The following is a 13,500-nucleotide window of genomic DNA, read 5'->3' as shown; positions in this document are numbered from 1 at the left end:
AACCCAGGGTTTAACATTGATTAAAAATTCAAGAGTACCTATATCAATCAAACCTTCAAGCATTAAGTCATTCAAAGCTAAATGTATCCGCTGATGGGCAATATTGATTTCATTCTTGGATGCACTGGTATACTTTCCTGGTTCTCCAATAATGTCTAATATTTTTGCATTGTAAATAGTGGTGTCCATGAAAACCGTACCCCCTCCCTTATCTGGTTTCATAACCCGTACATATTTATTGTGCCTAATGTCATTCAGTAGATTATACTCCTCAGTGGTAAGATTAGGTGAAAATTTGTTCAGTATGGCTAGCCTAAGTTCTTCCACCATCAACTCAAAATTTTTCAACTGAGGGTAGAGGGGGGGTTAAAAATACTTTTTCTCTTAGGACCTTCATGGACCAGTCAATGTTATGTTTCACCCATCATTATTTCAAAATTTTTTTTCCACAGAAATATTTTAAGATCAATAATTACTCTCCTAATTGTCCGACTTCCACTTGGGGATAAATTGAATCCCTTAGAAAGTAATGAAAAAGGGGCGGTCATGGTGGTGCAGCGGTTAGTGTTGTCGTTTCACCGCAAGAGGTTCTCCGGTTCGATTCTCGACTGGGGTGCCTTTTGTGCGGAGTCTGCATGTCCTCCCTGTGATCACGTGGGTTTCTTCCAGATGCTCCGGTTTCCTCCCACATCCCAAAGACATGATGTAGGTGAATTGGACACTCTAAATTGGTCCTAGGCGTGAGTGCGTGCATGTGTGTGCCTTCAGTGGAAGGTTGGGCGCCAGGCTGGCAACTCAATACTGTAAAACTCCACTGCCAGTCATGAGCAGACAAGTGATCCACTGTGGCGACCCCTAAAAGCCGAAAGAAGAAGAAGAAAATAATGAAAAACAAGTCTCATTAACATCCAGGCTACTATAATTAAATATGTTGCATCTCCTATAGGTGTACATTTAGGCCCCTGTTGAGTAAAAGACTGAAGGTTTAAGGCTGGTGTTTCATTTAGTACTTCCTGTTGCCTTTCCCCCTGGTCCATCCCGTATTGTTGCCCGTCCCTCCAATAATAACTTTTGGAATACTTGTTATGGAGCCTCTCGGACCGTCTGAGGGGTGGGTATTCCACAGGGTTCTGGTTGTTTAAACTAGGCTCACCTTGAGACAATTCAGTTTCTTGTTCATCCCAGTCTTTTCTATGACTAGTGTCCCCTTTGTTATTAAACTTCAATCTTATTTGAAAGTGGGTCAACAACCCCCCCCTCCCCCCAGGTTTAGGATAACTCCTTTTTTCCTTGTTCTGAATCAGATCCTTGTCAGTTTTCCTCTTTTTTTTCCTCTCAAAAATGTCATTACATTTTTGGTCAGTAGTGACCTTAATATCCATGTATTGCTTTCAGTATTCATCTACTTTAAATAATAAATATTCTGTAATTTTCCTATTGACAATTTCTGTCTGCTTAAAAACATCTCTTAAAATAGGCTCAATGTTCTTAATGATGACTTGCATTACCTCAAAACCAGCTGTATCAAAAATATGTAACAAATGTTGGTGCAAAATCGAACCATCAACAACATTGTTGGGAAATTTCCAAAGCCTAAGACCCTTAGGCACAATTCCCAATTTTAAACATTCATTAAGAGAAGTATTATCAAGATTTAATGAACGGTGTTTAAGCATAAGCATTTGCAAAAAATTAACATTGTCATCATATGTTGCATTACTACACACAGTCAAATCTTCAGTGTTACAGTCACCTTGTAAGGCAGTTTGTTTAGAAGTCCCAACTTGAAAGTTAACTTCACTCTGTTCATCCGCTCCAACTAGAATTCTGGGTGTTTCTTCAAATTCTAGATCACCATTGCCTGCCCCATTTTGCCTTACAGAACTCTCAAGGCAGTTCTTAGCAGCCTGTGTAGCACTAAAGGCTGTTCACAAAGCTTCCTGATTACCAGGAAGTGAATGCATGGATCCGCCCTTCGATGCTGATTGATAGGAAGGAGTCAGCAGCTCTATAAGTTGAGACAAATGACTAATAAAAGTTTTTAGTTCTCCATCTTTACTGTTACTTGTTGCCATTAGAACCGGAGCAGTCGCAAACACCAAAAATAACACCCTATATAAACACACTTTAGTTCGTGACCAGGCTGTTTTTTCTTTTTATGTGTTAGAAGAAATTCCCTGTGATGTGAGAGGTGGTCAGTGGGAGATGCAAATTGAGTACCATGAGTTATATTGGCAGGTTATCCTTGAAGCCTACAGGGAACCTGGATTAAATGAGAATGTTTCCCTTTTTCCTGTCCTGAAGTTAAGGGTAGCAAGATTGTAATGTGTAGATTTTGCAATATTTATATATGTTTTTAAAAAAATAGTTTTTACAATTTTAATAAAATTATTATAAATTTTAGATAGCAATATTTAGGATAATAAGGTTTATGGTTACAGTTTTATACATGATGTCCTTCAAGGATGCATCTGCAGTCCTAACATATGGGTTGTCCTGCCTCAGGCAGCCCCTCGGTCGGCCAGATTCCAAAGTCTGGGTCTGGCCTCGGCTGATGTCGCACTTCACCCGACGTCATAGCTGCTGGGGTATAAAGGCATCAGCCGACGCCATTTTCCTCAGTCTTTCTTGCCGCGCGGTGCCCGAAGCAGAAGCTGTTCGCAAGTGCCGGTTGGTCAGATCCAGAGATTTCTACTACCGAAGACTTCTAAAAAAGCTAAGTACCCCGTTGGGGACTCTTTCTTGCCTCAGCCGATGTCAGACAAAGTAAATAATTGTTTAACTTGTGGGAAACAAATACCTCATAAAGATTTCCACTCTTACTGCCTTCCTTGCTTAGGCCCAGACCACGACGTATCAGCTTGTCTAGCCTGTGCTTCCTTCAACCGACGGACGCTTAGACGTCGGTCGGAGTTTGCAGAGGAGTTTTTTGGTCCTGCTTTTGCATATAAAATGCCGTCGGAGACTCCGACTACACAATTAGCTAAAAAGCGCAAGGAAAAGGACTGACACTCGCGGTCCACGGTTTCGGCTGAAACCACGGTTAGGCCAACCGCAAGTGTCTCGGTTTCAGCTGAAACTGAGTCCTCGGTTCTTCCTTCGGCCGAAAGCATGCCTCCGATAACCGAGGCCTCACAGAGCATGGCTGAATCTGCTACTGAAATTACTGCTACAGAAGCAGGCACCCAGAATTTGTCAGACACTATTCCTTTAGACATTTCTACCCCTGCACGTGGGGCTGCTAGACCCCCTGCTTCTATGTCTATCAAGGCCTTTTCCAGGGCTAAAGCAGCTAAATCTTCTAAGGCCTTACCTACAAAAGCTCCCTCACACAGGCCTACCTCTAGTTCCCAGATACTCAGCCTGGCTGAGGATCTTATTTCTTTGATCAGGGGATCCCAACCTCACCCAGACAGGGCCTCTCAACCTCCTCCAGATAAGAGGCCTAGGACTGAACCCCCTGAACCTGTCTCTGCAGACTATTCCTCGGATGACTCAGATATTTCAGACCATCAGGAAGGCCCATATTCTCCTTATGAGGATTCTGATGCAGAAAGACTCCATTCCTTCTGCTTCTCCTCCTGAAGAATTTTCTTTTGGGGAAACCCTACATTCTATGAGGGAACACTTTCAATGGCAGGGCCAGGTTTTTTCAGATTCAAGGAAAAGGCTAAGGACTTTTTTACACTTACCACAGCATAGGCCTTTAGCCATTCCTCCAGTACTATCAGTTGTTGATGATGCATATAATGATGCCAGTACTACCCCTGATTCTCTTCCTCCGGCCCCTGCCAAGCCTGATAGATATTACAGGGTCCCGGACACACACTACCACTTGTATAAGGCTCATGTTGCAGACCCAGACACCATTTCACAGGGCCCTAAAGGTGTGGCAGCTGCCTCTGCCAAGAACCCTCTTCCCTCTGAAAGGGAATCAAGAGCATTAGAGAGATGGGGTAAAAAGGTTTATACATCTGCTACTCTTTCGGCCAGGGCCTTAAACTGTCAATTTCACATGATTCAGTACCAGGAATTTTTGTTAGACCAGCTAAATAAAAAACTGTCCTCTCCTGAACCTATAGACCGCAAGTCCCTTCAGGATTTGGTACACAACTCTCAGCAGGTCAGTAATCATTTCTTAAAATGTGGCTATGATGCACTGGAGGCTTCTTTTAGATCAGCTATGACTGGAGCAGTGATTCGAAGGCATGCCTGGTTAAAAGAACAATCCTTACCAGACCATGTTAAGTCAAAACTCCTAGATGCTCCTATGGAGAAACAAAGTTTGTTTGGTTCCCCTGTGCAGGAGGTTCTAAAGAAAGTGGAAGAAAAAGCAAAATCTGTCCAAACAGTCAAGGATTTCTTACAGGTCCAACCTCCGAGGTTTAGCAGAAATTGGCCTTCGAAGAATTGGTCCTTTCCAGACACCTCCAGAGCACAGAGAGGCAGAAATAGACGCCCAAGAGGCAGAAATCAATCTAGGGGTGCCTACAGGGGACGTCAGTGGCAACCTGCCAACCAGAGAAGTGCTGCCACAGCTGCAACTACAACCACTTCCACAGGACAGACACAATGACTTGGCTCTGGTTCCGCCTACCAGGGAACAACTGGAAGCACCCTTGGGCGGAAAGCTAACCTTATTTTCCGACAACTGGCATTGCATTACAGGAGACAAATGGACTTTACAAACAATAGACAAGGGCTACAGGTTTCACTTCCACACTCTACCAAAAAAGAGAGGAATGCCAAACCTTCCACCAAGCCAAAAAACAGAGGCTCAAAAACAAATCAACAACTTACTAAGGATGAGAGCTATAGAAAATGTACCTCCTATGGAACAAGGCCAAGGATTTTACTCCAGGCTATTCCTTGTACCAAGAAAAGAGAATCAATGGAGACCTATTCTCGACTTGTCCGCACTGAACACATACCTCATTGTTCCAGAATTCAAAATGCTGACCCTCCAGCAACTTCTTCCCATGCTGGGCAAGGAGTCTTGGCTGGTGACTCTAGATCTCAAGGAGGCATACCTGCACGTCCCTATATGACCAGATTACAGAAGACACCTCAGATTTCTTGCAGGATCAGAGCATTATCAATTCTCAGCATTGCCCTTTGGCTCATCTACTGCACCCAGAGTATTCACGAAATGCCTGGCATCAGTAATTGCTCATTGCAGGCTTCAGGGAATTCAAATTTACCCATACCTGGACGACTGCCTAATACAAGCGGACAACAAGACAAAATTAACAAAAGATTTGGCAAATGCCATACAACTGTTGCAAGCCTTGGGATACACAGTCAACTTTCAAAAGTCAAGGCTAGTACCATCCCAAAGGATAACATTTTTGGGTGCAGAACTGGATACAACAACTCAGATGGCTTTTCTCACAGAAGAAAAACAAAAGCAACTACCAATCTATTTCATGGCATTAACAACACAAACTCGGCTTACTGCAAGGAAAGTCCTGCAAGCCCTGGGTTACATGGCATCCTGCATAATATTGATCCCGCATGCCAGGCTGCATATGAGAAAATTGCAATGGTACCTAAGGAATGTATGGTCTCAACACAAGCACAGTCTAGAAGCCCAGATTCCAATAATTCCATGCCAGAAAAAAGAATTCCTGTGGTGGGCCCAGGCCTGTCAGATGAACAGAGGATTGCCTTTCCACAAACCACATCCAAGCCAGACCATCACCACGGACGCCTCAGACCTAGGCTGGAGGGCACACATGGAGGACAAGTGTATACAAGGTCTATGGACCCAAGACCAGCTGAATCTACACATAAATTTAAAGGAGATGCTGGCAGTGAAACATGCAATCCAGTCATTCAGCCCATTCCTCCAACAAGGTCACCTGCTGATAAGGACGGACAATACCACAGTCATGTGGTACATCAACAAACAGGGAGGTACACACTCATATCCTCTATGCCGGATGGCAATGGACCTGTGGAATTTGGCCCTGACTCTCAACATTCAACTACAGGCCAGATTTGTACCAGGAAAAGAAAATTCACTAGCAGACACCTTAAGCAGAACTACCACGGATGCTCACGAATGGATGCTGCATCCAGATATCTTCAAAACCATAACAAAGAAATGGGGAATGCCAGAGATAGACCTGTTCGCCTCCCCACACAACCACCAATTGAAGAAATTCTGCTCAAGAACATACCACCCACTGGCCTGGAGGGTGGACTCCCTTTCCTTCAGCTGGAAAAACCTGACAGCATATGCATTTCCACCTCTTCCTTTGATGTACAAAGTCCTACTGAAGATCAGAGAGGAACAGCCAAAGGTAATCCTGATAGCTCCAGACTGGCCAAGGCAACATTGGTACCCGCTACTGAGAAGCATGTCTCGGACACACTCATGGCCTCTACCTCTATGTCCCTTACTTCTAACACAGAACAACTACAAGACCCTGCATCCAAACCTGAAAACACTGCAGCTAGCTGCTTGGAATATTGCATAAAACAAAATAAACCAGATTTATCTCAGAGGGTTAAGGACATTATCCTGGAGGCACGCAGACCCTCCACAAGGAAAACTTATTCAGCCAAATGGAAAAGATACCTCATTTGGAGTGCAGCAAAGGGAGAAGATGTCTCATTGGCAAACATAGCACACATCCTGGAATACTTAGCAGAACTGTTTCACAATGGCCTGTCCTACTCCTCTATTAAGATTCATGCATCAGCAATTTCAGCAGAGTACAACATGGATCCTCCTGTCTTCTCTCATCCTCTACTCAGGCAGTTCTTGAGAGGAATCAAAAATGTAAAACCTCCAAGGAAACCACCTTTACCTACATGGGATCTCAATTTTGTGCTGGAAAAATTAACTCTTCCCCCTTTTGAAGCAGCAGCAACAGCAGACTTAAGTTCTTATCTTGGAAAACTGCTTTCCTGCTAGCAATCACTTCAGCAAGAAGGGTATCTGAGTTACAGGCATTAATGGCAGTACAGCCTTTCCTTATCTTCCATCAGGATAGAGTGTCTGTGAGAACTAATCCTACTTTTATGCCAAAAGTGGTCTCCAGGGTATCATTGAACCAAGCGATTCATTTACCTACATTCTTCCCCAACCCACAGAACAGGGGGGAAAGACTACTACATACCTTGCATGTGCACAGACAATTACGCTACTACCTGGACAGAACTAAGACCAACAGAAAAACTGACCAGCTTCTGGTAGCATATGCAACAGGAGTGCAAGGAAAAGCAATTTCAAAACAGACAATCTCAAAATGGATAGGAAATTGCATTAGATTTTGCTACTCTTTTCATGGAAAGACAACTCCTGAAAATATCAGGCCTCACTCCACAAGAGCTACAGCCACCACTACAGCTTTCCTACGAGGAGTGGCCACCAAAGACATTTTAGAAGCTGCTACTTGGAGCTCCGTGCATACATTTGCCAAGCATTATAATCTTCCTTTATACTCTAGATCCCAAGCAGGTTTTGCTACTGCTGTTTTGCAAGGGATCTTAACTACACCATCTTTATCTTAGTGCCTCCTCCCCCAGTTTGGCTATGGTATTCTACCCATATGTTAGGACTGCAGATGCATCCTTGAAGGACATAGTACAGTTTTGTACCTACCATAAATGTAGATGTCCGATAGGTATGCATCTGCAGTCAGGATTACCCACCCTCCTTCCCCTCTGTGGTATTCCTAGGGTACTTACCCCTCTTTTTAGCTAGCTGGGGGAATCTATTATGGTGTATTTGTTTGTATGTATATATGTATATATTTTTATATATATATTTTGCTTTCTACTGTTTGGAATTATTTGCATTTATCCAAATTTAGCCTTCCTAGAGGGCACCTGGCATCTGGGGCAAGAAACACTGAGGAAAATGGCGTCAGCTGATGCCTTTATACCCCAGCAGCTATGACGTCGGGTGAAGTGCGACATCAGCCGAGGCCAGACCCAGACTTTGGAATCCGGACGACCGAGGGGCTGCCTGAGGCAGGACAACCCATATGTTAGGACTGCAGATGCATACCTATCGGACATCTACATTTATGGTAGGTACAAAACTGTACTTTTTTAAACGAGAACACATGACATTTTAGTTCAGTGCTGTGTTTGCATGGAGTCTAATATGCTTCTTTTTGTTCTGTCTCTTTAAATGTTCCTTAAGTTGTTAATAGCTTTGAGTTTACTAATTATTCAGTTTGATTGTAGATATAAATAGGGGTGTGATTCTAGTTCCGGTGTTCATTTCTGATGAAGTGTTTGACGAAAACGTACATAATAAACTGGTGGTGTTAAATACCAGAAGTGTCTGCCTTTTATTCGTTTGGGATTATTTGTGACTGTACATCTACTGGAGTTGTTTGAATCCTCGGTCTTTGGAGTATTATCCCAACACCCCTTACAAATCCTTAGCTACCTGCTTACCAACTTGTTCCCGTGTGATACTTGGGGCCCAAATGGTTTGATTTTGGTTTGGCCTGACAGGGCAATCCATCTGGAATCTTGGATGAAACGTTTTGTTTATGCTTGTTTGCTTCCTTTACTGTCACTGGACAGATCCGCTTGTATAAGTCCCCTCAGAGTAAGACAGCACTAATATGTGAATGCTAATCATATTTGTAGCTTTTTCAAGGGAAGTTTGAAGTAGTTCCTTTATTAATCCTTCCAACAGGAAGGTCACTTGTTTGACTAATGGAAGGAACTAGGAAGTGGAAACTTCGGAGGTGACTATGTCCTTAAACCAGGTGCAGGGGATGCCTCATGTGGGTCTTGTTAGAGTGGCTTCCATCAACATGATCAGCAGAAGAATGTTTCCTCATGTCAAATCTACTTTATAAGCCACCCTTAAAAATCTGTAGAAATGGTAAGTTGTATATCAACACAGTTTGATACTCTCTTTTAGTATAAACTGAGCTTTGCCGTTCATAATGCCTACTAATCTTTCACAATCACAGTAAGAGTAACAGAGTTATATTCACAAGATGCTGACAAGTCTTTCATCATTAGAGTTACAGTTTTAAAAAAGATGGAGCCAGCTGCGAAGCAGTGTTTTAATTTGTAACTAAACCTATGATCATTATTTTTTGTAGCTGTCACTTTAACTGTTTACTTTTAAGCTCTGTCTGTATTCAGGTAGAGCATTTCAGTACCCACTAAAACAAGAAAAATGAAACTACCCTATTAGAGGTAGAGGTTAATAAAATTAATTGTTTCTACTGAGTGGGAAAATGGCATTGGGAATAAATGTTTGCAGCTAAGAATACCGCATGTATCAGTCATTAACAAGTATTGCACATGATTTGCTCTCCAGTAGTAAAGTATAGTAAAATTACACAGAAAAAGGCAGGGGCATACCTCTCAGCTCTCCAGGTTTTTGCCTCATATTTTTGGTCTGCCCTTTGTATAACTTGTTTTCTGGCAATTCACTGAAGATTGATGACACTAAATAATGATAGACATTTGAGTTTCAGACTTCATATCCTTCAGGAATATGCACACTAACACAAATACTATTATTCTAGCAACTTTCTAATTTTATAAGAGCAATATTTAAAATCTGCCTCTCTTTTTGGGCCTCTGCCCCCCCCCCCCCCCATTGTTTATGACATTGTCCAGATTTCCTGTGATAAGAGTTTGATAGGTATACAGGGGGATACCATCTGCTGTTGTAGGGATGCCCAGTCTACAAATTAGGAATGCTGGTACTGTCTTAATGGACTGAAATGCTACCATGTACTTACAGGCTTCATTTGTGAAGTCATTACGGAGAGTCAAACGCTTGATAAATATTTGTGAATTATGTACTACACAATGCAATATTTCAGCAGTTTCTAAGCAAAGCATTCTTGTGTCGGGGTTAGTTACAGATTGGCCACTTTGTTGCAAACAGTATTATCTGTTATATTACAACACTACATTTTCTTTCTAGGATGGTGAGATGGTGCTGTTGGATGGAGGCTGTGAATCATTTGGTTATGTCAGTGATGTCACTCGAACATGGCCTATTAATGGCAGGTAAGGAAAAACTAATTTTATTTATTAATTTTAAAACTTTTCTTCTGATAAATAAAGCCCTGCAATGGCTCCAGGACATTTTTGTCTCATACCTGAGCTGCTGCTGAGGGGGTTACATTATAATGCTGTGTACGTGTACATACTCACACTTACATTTACTTATTACAGTGTAGGACCACTCATTTTTTAATGCAGTTATTCATTTTCATATATTTCACCTCAAGAATATTTGTTTTTATTTTAACTCCCTCTATTCCCAGAAGGCAAAGCCCTGTGAGTCCTCTACCTATACACAGTCAGACCATTTGCTCTGCATTTACAAGAGCTGGGAATTCCTGCTAGGTATCATCATATGGTGAACCTGAGCCACCTCTGTCTCCCCAGGATGAGTGACTTGGCAGCCTCTTTTTCCCTAGGATGAGTGACCTGGTAACAGCTACTCACTCTGATGTACTCTTGCCAGCTCTTTAAAGGTGCCCAAGCCACTGTTCGAATTCTGGTTGCTTGAAACATAGTTGGAGATTTAGCCCTCTGTACCATTGAGCTGGGTATTTCACCTCAAGAATGTTTATGTAGATTCCAAGATGGCTGCATGCTGAGTAGCAGCTTAATTTCAACTCTGCCAGTGTGAAAACAGAAACTCAGAAATGAGAGCCAGTGAATTTGTCTTTTTGGGTAAATTTCATTTACTGGCTAGTAAGTGCACTGTACGGATACCAGTAAAGAAGAAATTTAGAGAACCTGAAAGAAAATCAGCTGCACAGGTTGAAATGAATAAGACAAGCAATAATTGTATAAAGATCAACCTGCCAAACACTAGTGTACTCATGCAACACAAAAGCTGAAACTAAAAATTTATAAAGAAGCTATTATACATAGTAGGTTGGAATAATAACTTCTTATAATAGCAATACATTTCATATTATCTTTGAACGTGAATGGTTTCACAGGTAAATACAAAGAAGAAAGAGTAGTGAACTATATTAAGAAATGCAGAGTACAAATTGTTAAGCTACAGGAGACATTTGGAAAGAAAGCAACATGTGAATTTGATAAAGAAAGGATTTCAAATTCAGAATGGCTGTACAGTGGAATATCTGGGACAAAAGAAAAGGCGAGTATTTATTTTAATTGCCCCAGTAGTGATAGAAGAGAAAAAAAGATAATAGCAGAATTGTAGTAGTGAGGGGCTTCTGACAGGGGAGGAGGATTATGCTGGCACGTGCTTATATTCCACATAAATCTGTTAAAATGGTGCTTAAGAAAATTCTGGAGAAATAATCATGTTTCAGCAGGAAATATTACTTATAGGTGAGTACTAGAATTTTATTTACAACAGTGAGGCTGTATCTGGGGATCCCAGAGGAGAAAATATAACAATAGAGGGTAGATTTTTGAAGAAGTTTATGAAAATATTTGGTATTGAAGATGTGAATTCAGTAGCAGGAGGTACAGAAATTGGGCTAGGCTAGACAGAAATAATATCTCTCACAGGAACATTTGCATTTAATTGATTGAAAGCTTTGATATGCATCCAATAACTATTTCAGATCATGTGCCAATAGTAACTAAAATAAAAATGCAGGGTAATGAAATAAAAGTGAGACACTGGTGTTTCCCCACCTATCTGTTAAACAGATAGGAATTTGAGGAAAGGGTAATGGAAATTATTTGAGAGTTATTATGAAAGATAACATTTTCTCCAGATGGTAGAGCTAGGGAGTGGGATAAAATGAAAGTGGAGGTTAAAATTAAGGTAGAAATGAAAGAAAGAGTTATTGTTAAGAAATAACAATAATTATTTAGAGGGACTGACAGCTAGAGCGTCTTCTGTGTGAAGACATGCGTAAATGGGCGTACCTTCGTTGAAGGTTGTGCATCAGGGCCGGCAACTCGGCACGTAAAAATCTACTGCCAATCATTAGCGGACTGGAGTTCCCCTGTGGCGACCCCTAACTGGGAAAAGCCGAAAGACACAACAACATTTAGAGGGACTGACAAAGGTTAAAGTATTGCCGAATAAAGGGAATCTCACAGAACAAGAAGAGGCACAACTACAGTGTGCTAAAAAGAAAATAAGGGACTACCTCAGTAATATGCAAGAGTTTAGAAATATTGCTGTTAAGCAGCTGTTTTTTGATAATAACGCGAGCATTTACTACACTGAAGCAGGCAACAGAAAGAAAATGTTGTTGCCAAGCTTAGGGAGCCTAGAACAAGGAAAATAACCAAAGATTCTGTAGTGGTATTAGAAATATTTCGGAAATTTTATGAAAATCTATATAAAGCACCAAGAAATTATACAACTGGAAAATACTTGTGAAAGAATTAAATATGCCAAGTTTAGAGGTAGATGAGGCTCAGCTATTAACAGGTTAGGAGGAGATGAAATAAAAATGCTGATGTATAGCCAATCTACAGGAAAATCTTCAGGAATATATGGTATTCCTGTAGAAGTTTGGAAGGTGGGAGGGAAGAACGTGATAAAGATCCAGAAGGTTTTGTTTAACAGTATTTTAAAAGGAGAAGAAGCACCAACATCCTGGAAAAAAGATGTGGTGGCTGTAATACCTAAAGATAGTATAGACCCATCGATTCTAAACCATGTTTGTCTATAATGGCTAAAAGAATAGCAAAAGTGTTGCCAAAATTGATAAATATGGATCAGTTTTTTTTTTTATGGAGGGCAGGTAAACATTAATAGAACAAAGATGATCCAGAGGGAAGCAGAATGTAAGAAAATACCACTGTTGTTTGTGGGTCTTGATGCAGAGAAAACATTTGACAGAGAAAGCTGGGATTTTATGAGGTCAGTGAAAGCATTTGCATTCCCTCATACAATAATATGGTTAATTAGGAGGCTATAGGAGAGATTGGAGATGAAAATTAAAGTGGGGCAGTCCTCTCTGATAAGTTCTGTATGAACAGAGGAACAAGGCAGGGGTGTCCTCTTTTCCTTTGCTGTTTGCATTACATCTAGAACCATTTCCAAAGAAAATAAGGGACTCAAAAATTCAAGGATATAATTGGTATGGTAATCAAGAAAAGTTGGTTTTATTTGCAGATATTATTTTGTACCTGATAAAACCAGAAAAGGACATTTCAGTGTTGTGGAACATTCTGAAGATAAAAAAAACAAGGCAACTAGTTGTAAGCTATATACCCACACATGAATTGGTTTAGCAGTACCCTTATTTATGGAGACATGATAAAATGAAGTACTTGGGAGTATGGGTTAAAAAGGATTCTGTTCTGGCAGCTAAGGGTACGTGAGAAGACACTAAAAAGATAATACATAAACTAAGAAAGTGGAAGCTCTGTTTTATGGATATGGTTAGCAAAATACAAGTGAAAATGTTTTTTGTCCCTTTAGTTTTAGACAGAGGTCAAGCATATTTTGTTAGCCAGAGGAGAAGTTATGGATAGCAATTAGTAAAGAGTTGAAGGATTTTATCTGTGAGGGGAATATGGTAAGAGTCAAGTTAGATAAGT

The 13,500-nt window shown here is 41.0% G+C and overlaps 1 protein-coding gene across 4 annotated transcripts in view; it reads left to right on the top strand.

The window, feature by feature from the left end:
* XPNPEP3 (X-prolyl aminopeptidase 3) overlaps positions 1-13,500 on the top strand; it is a 1,069,913-nt gene that overhangs the window by 654,117 nt on the left and 402,296 nt on the right. For all 4 annotated transcript variants that reach the window (XM_044076531.1, XM_044076539.1, XM_044076521.1 and 1 more), the window contains one exon: positions 9,923-10,008. In XM_044076531.1, the coding sequence (XP_043932466.1) occupies positions 9,923-10,008 (86 nt within the window). The remainder of the gene's footprint in view (positions 1-9,922; positions 10,009-13,500) is intronic.

The sequence above is a fragment of the Protopterus annectens genome, chromosome 1.part1 (assembly GCF_019279795.1).
Source record: "Protopterus annectens isolate FY-2018-M chromosome 1.part1, PAN1.0, whole genome shotgun sequence".
Taxonomy (NCBI): domain Eukaryota; kingdom Metazoa; phylum Chordata; order Ceratodontiformes; family Protopteridae; genus Protopterus; species Protopterus annectens.
Note: the sequence above shows the minus strand (reverse complement) of the source record. Positions and strands in the feature narration are given on the sequence as shown.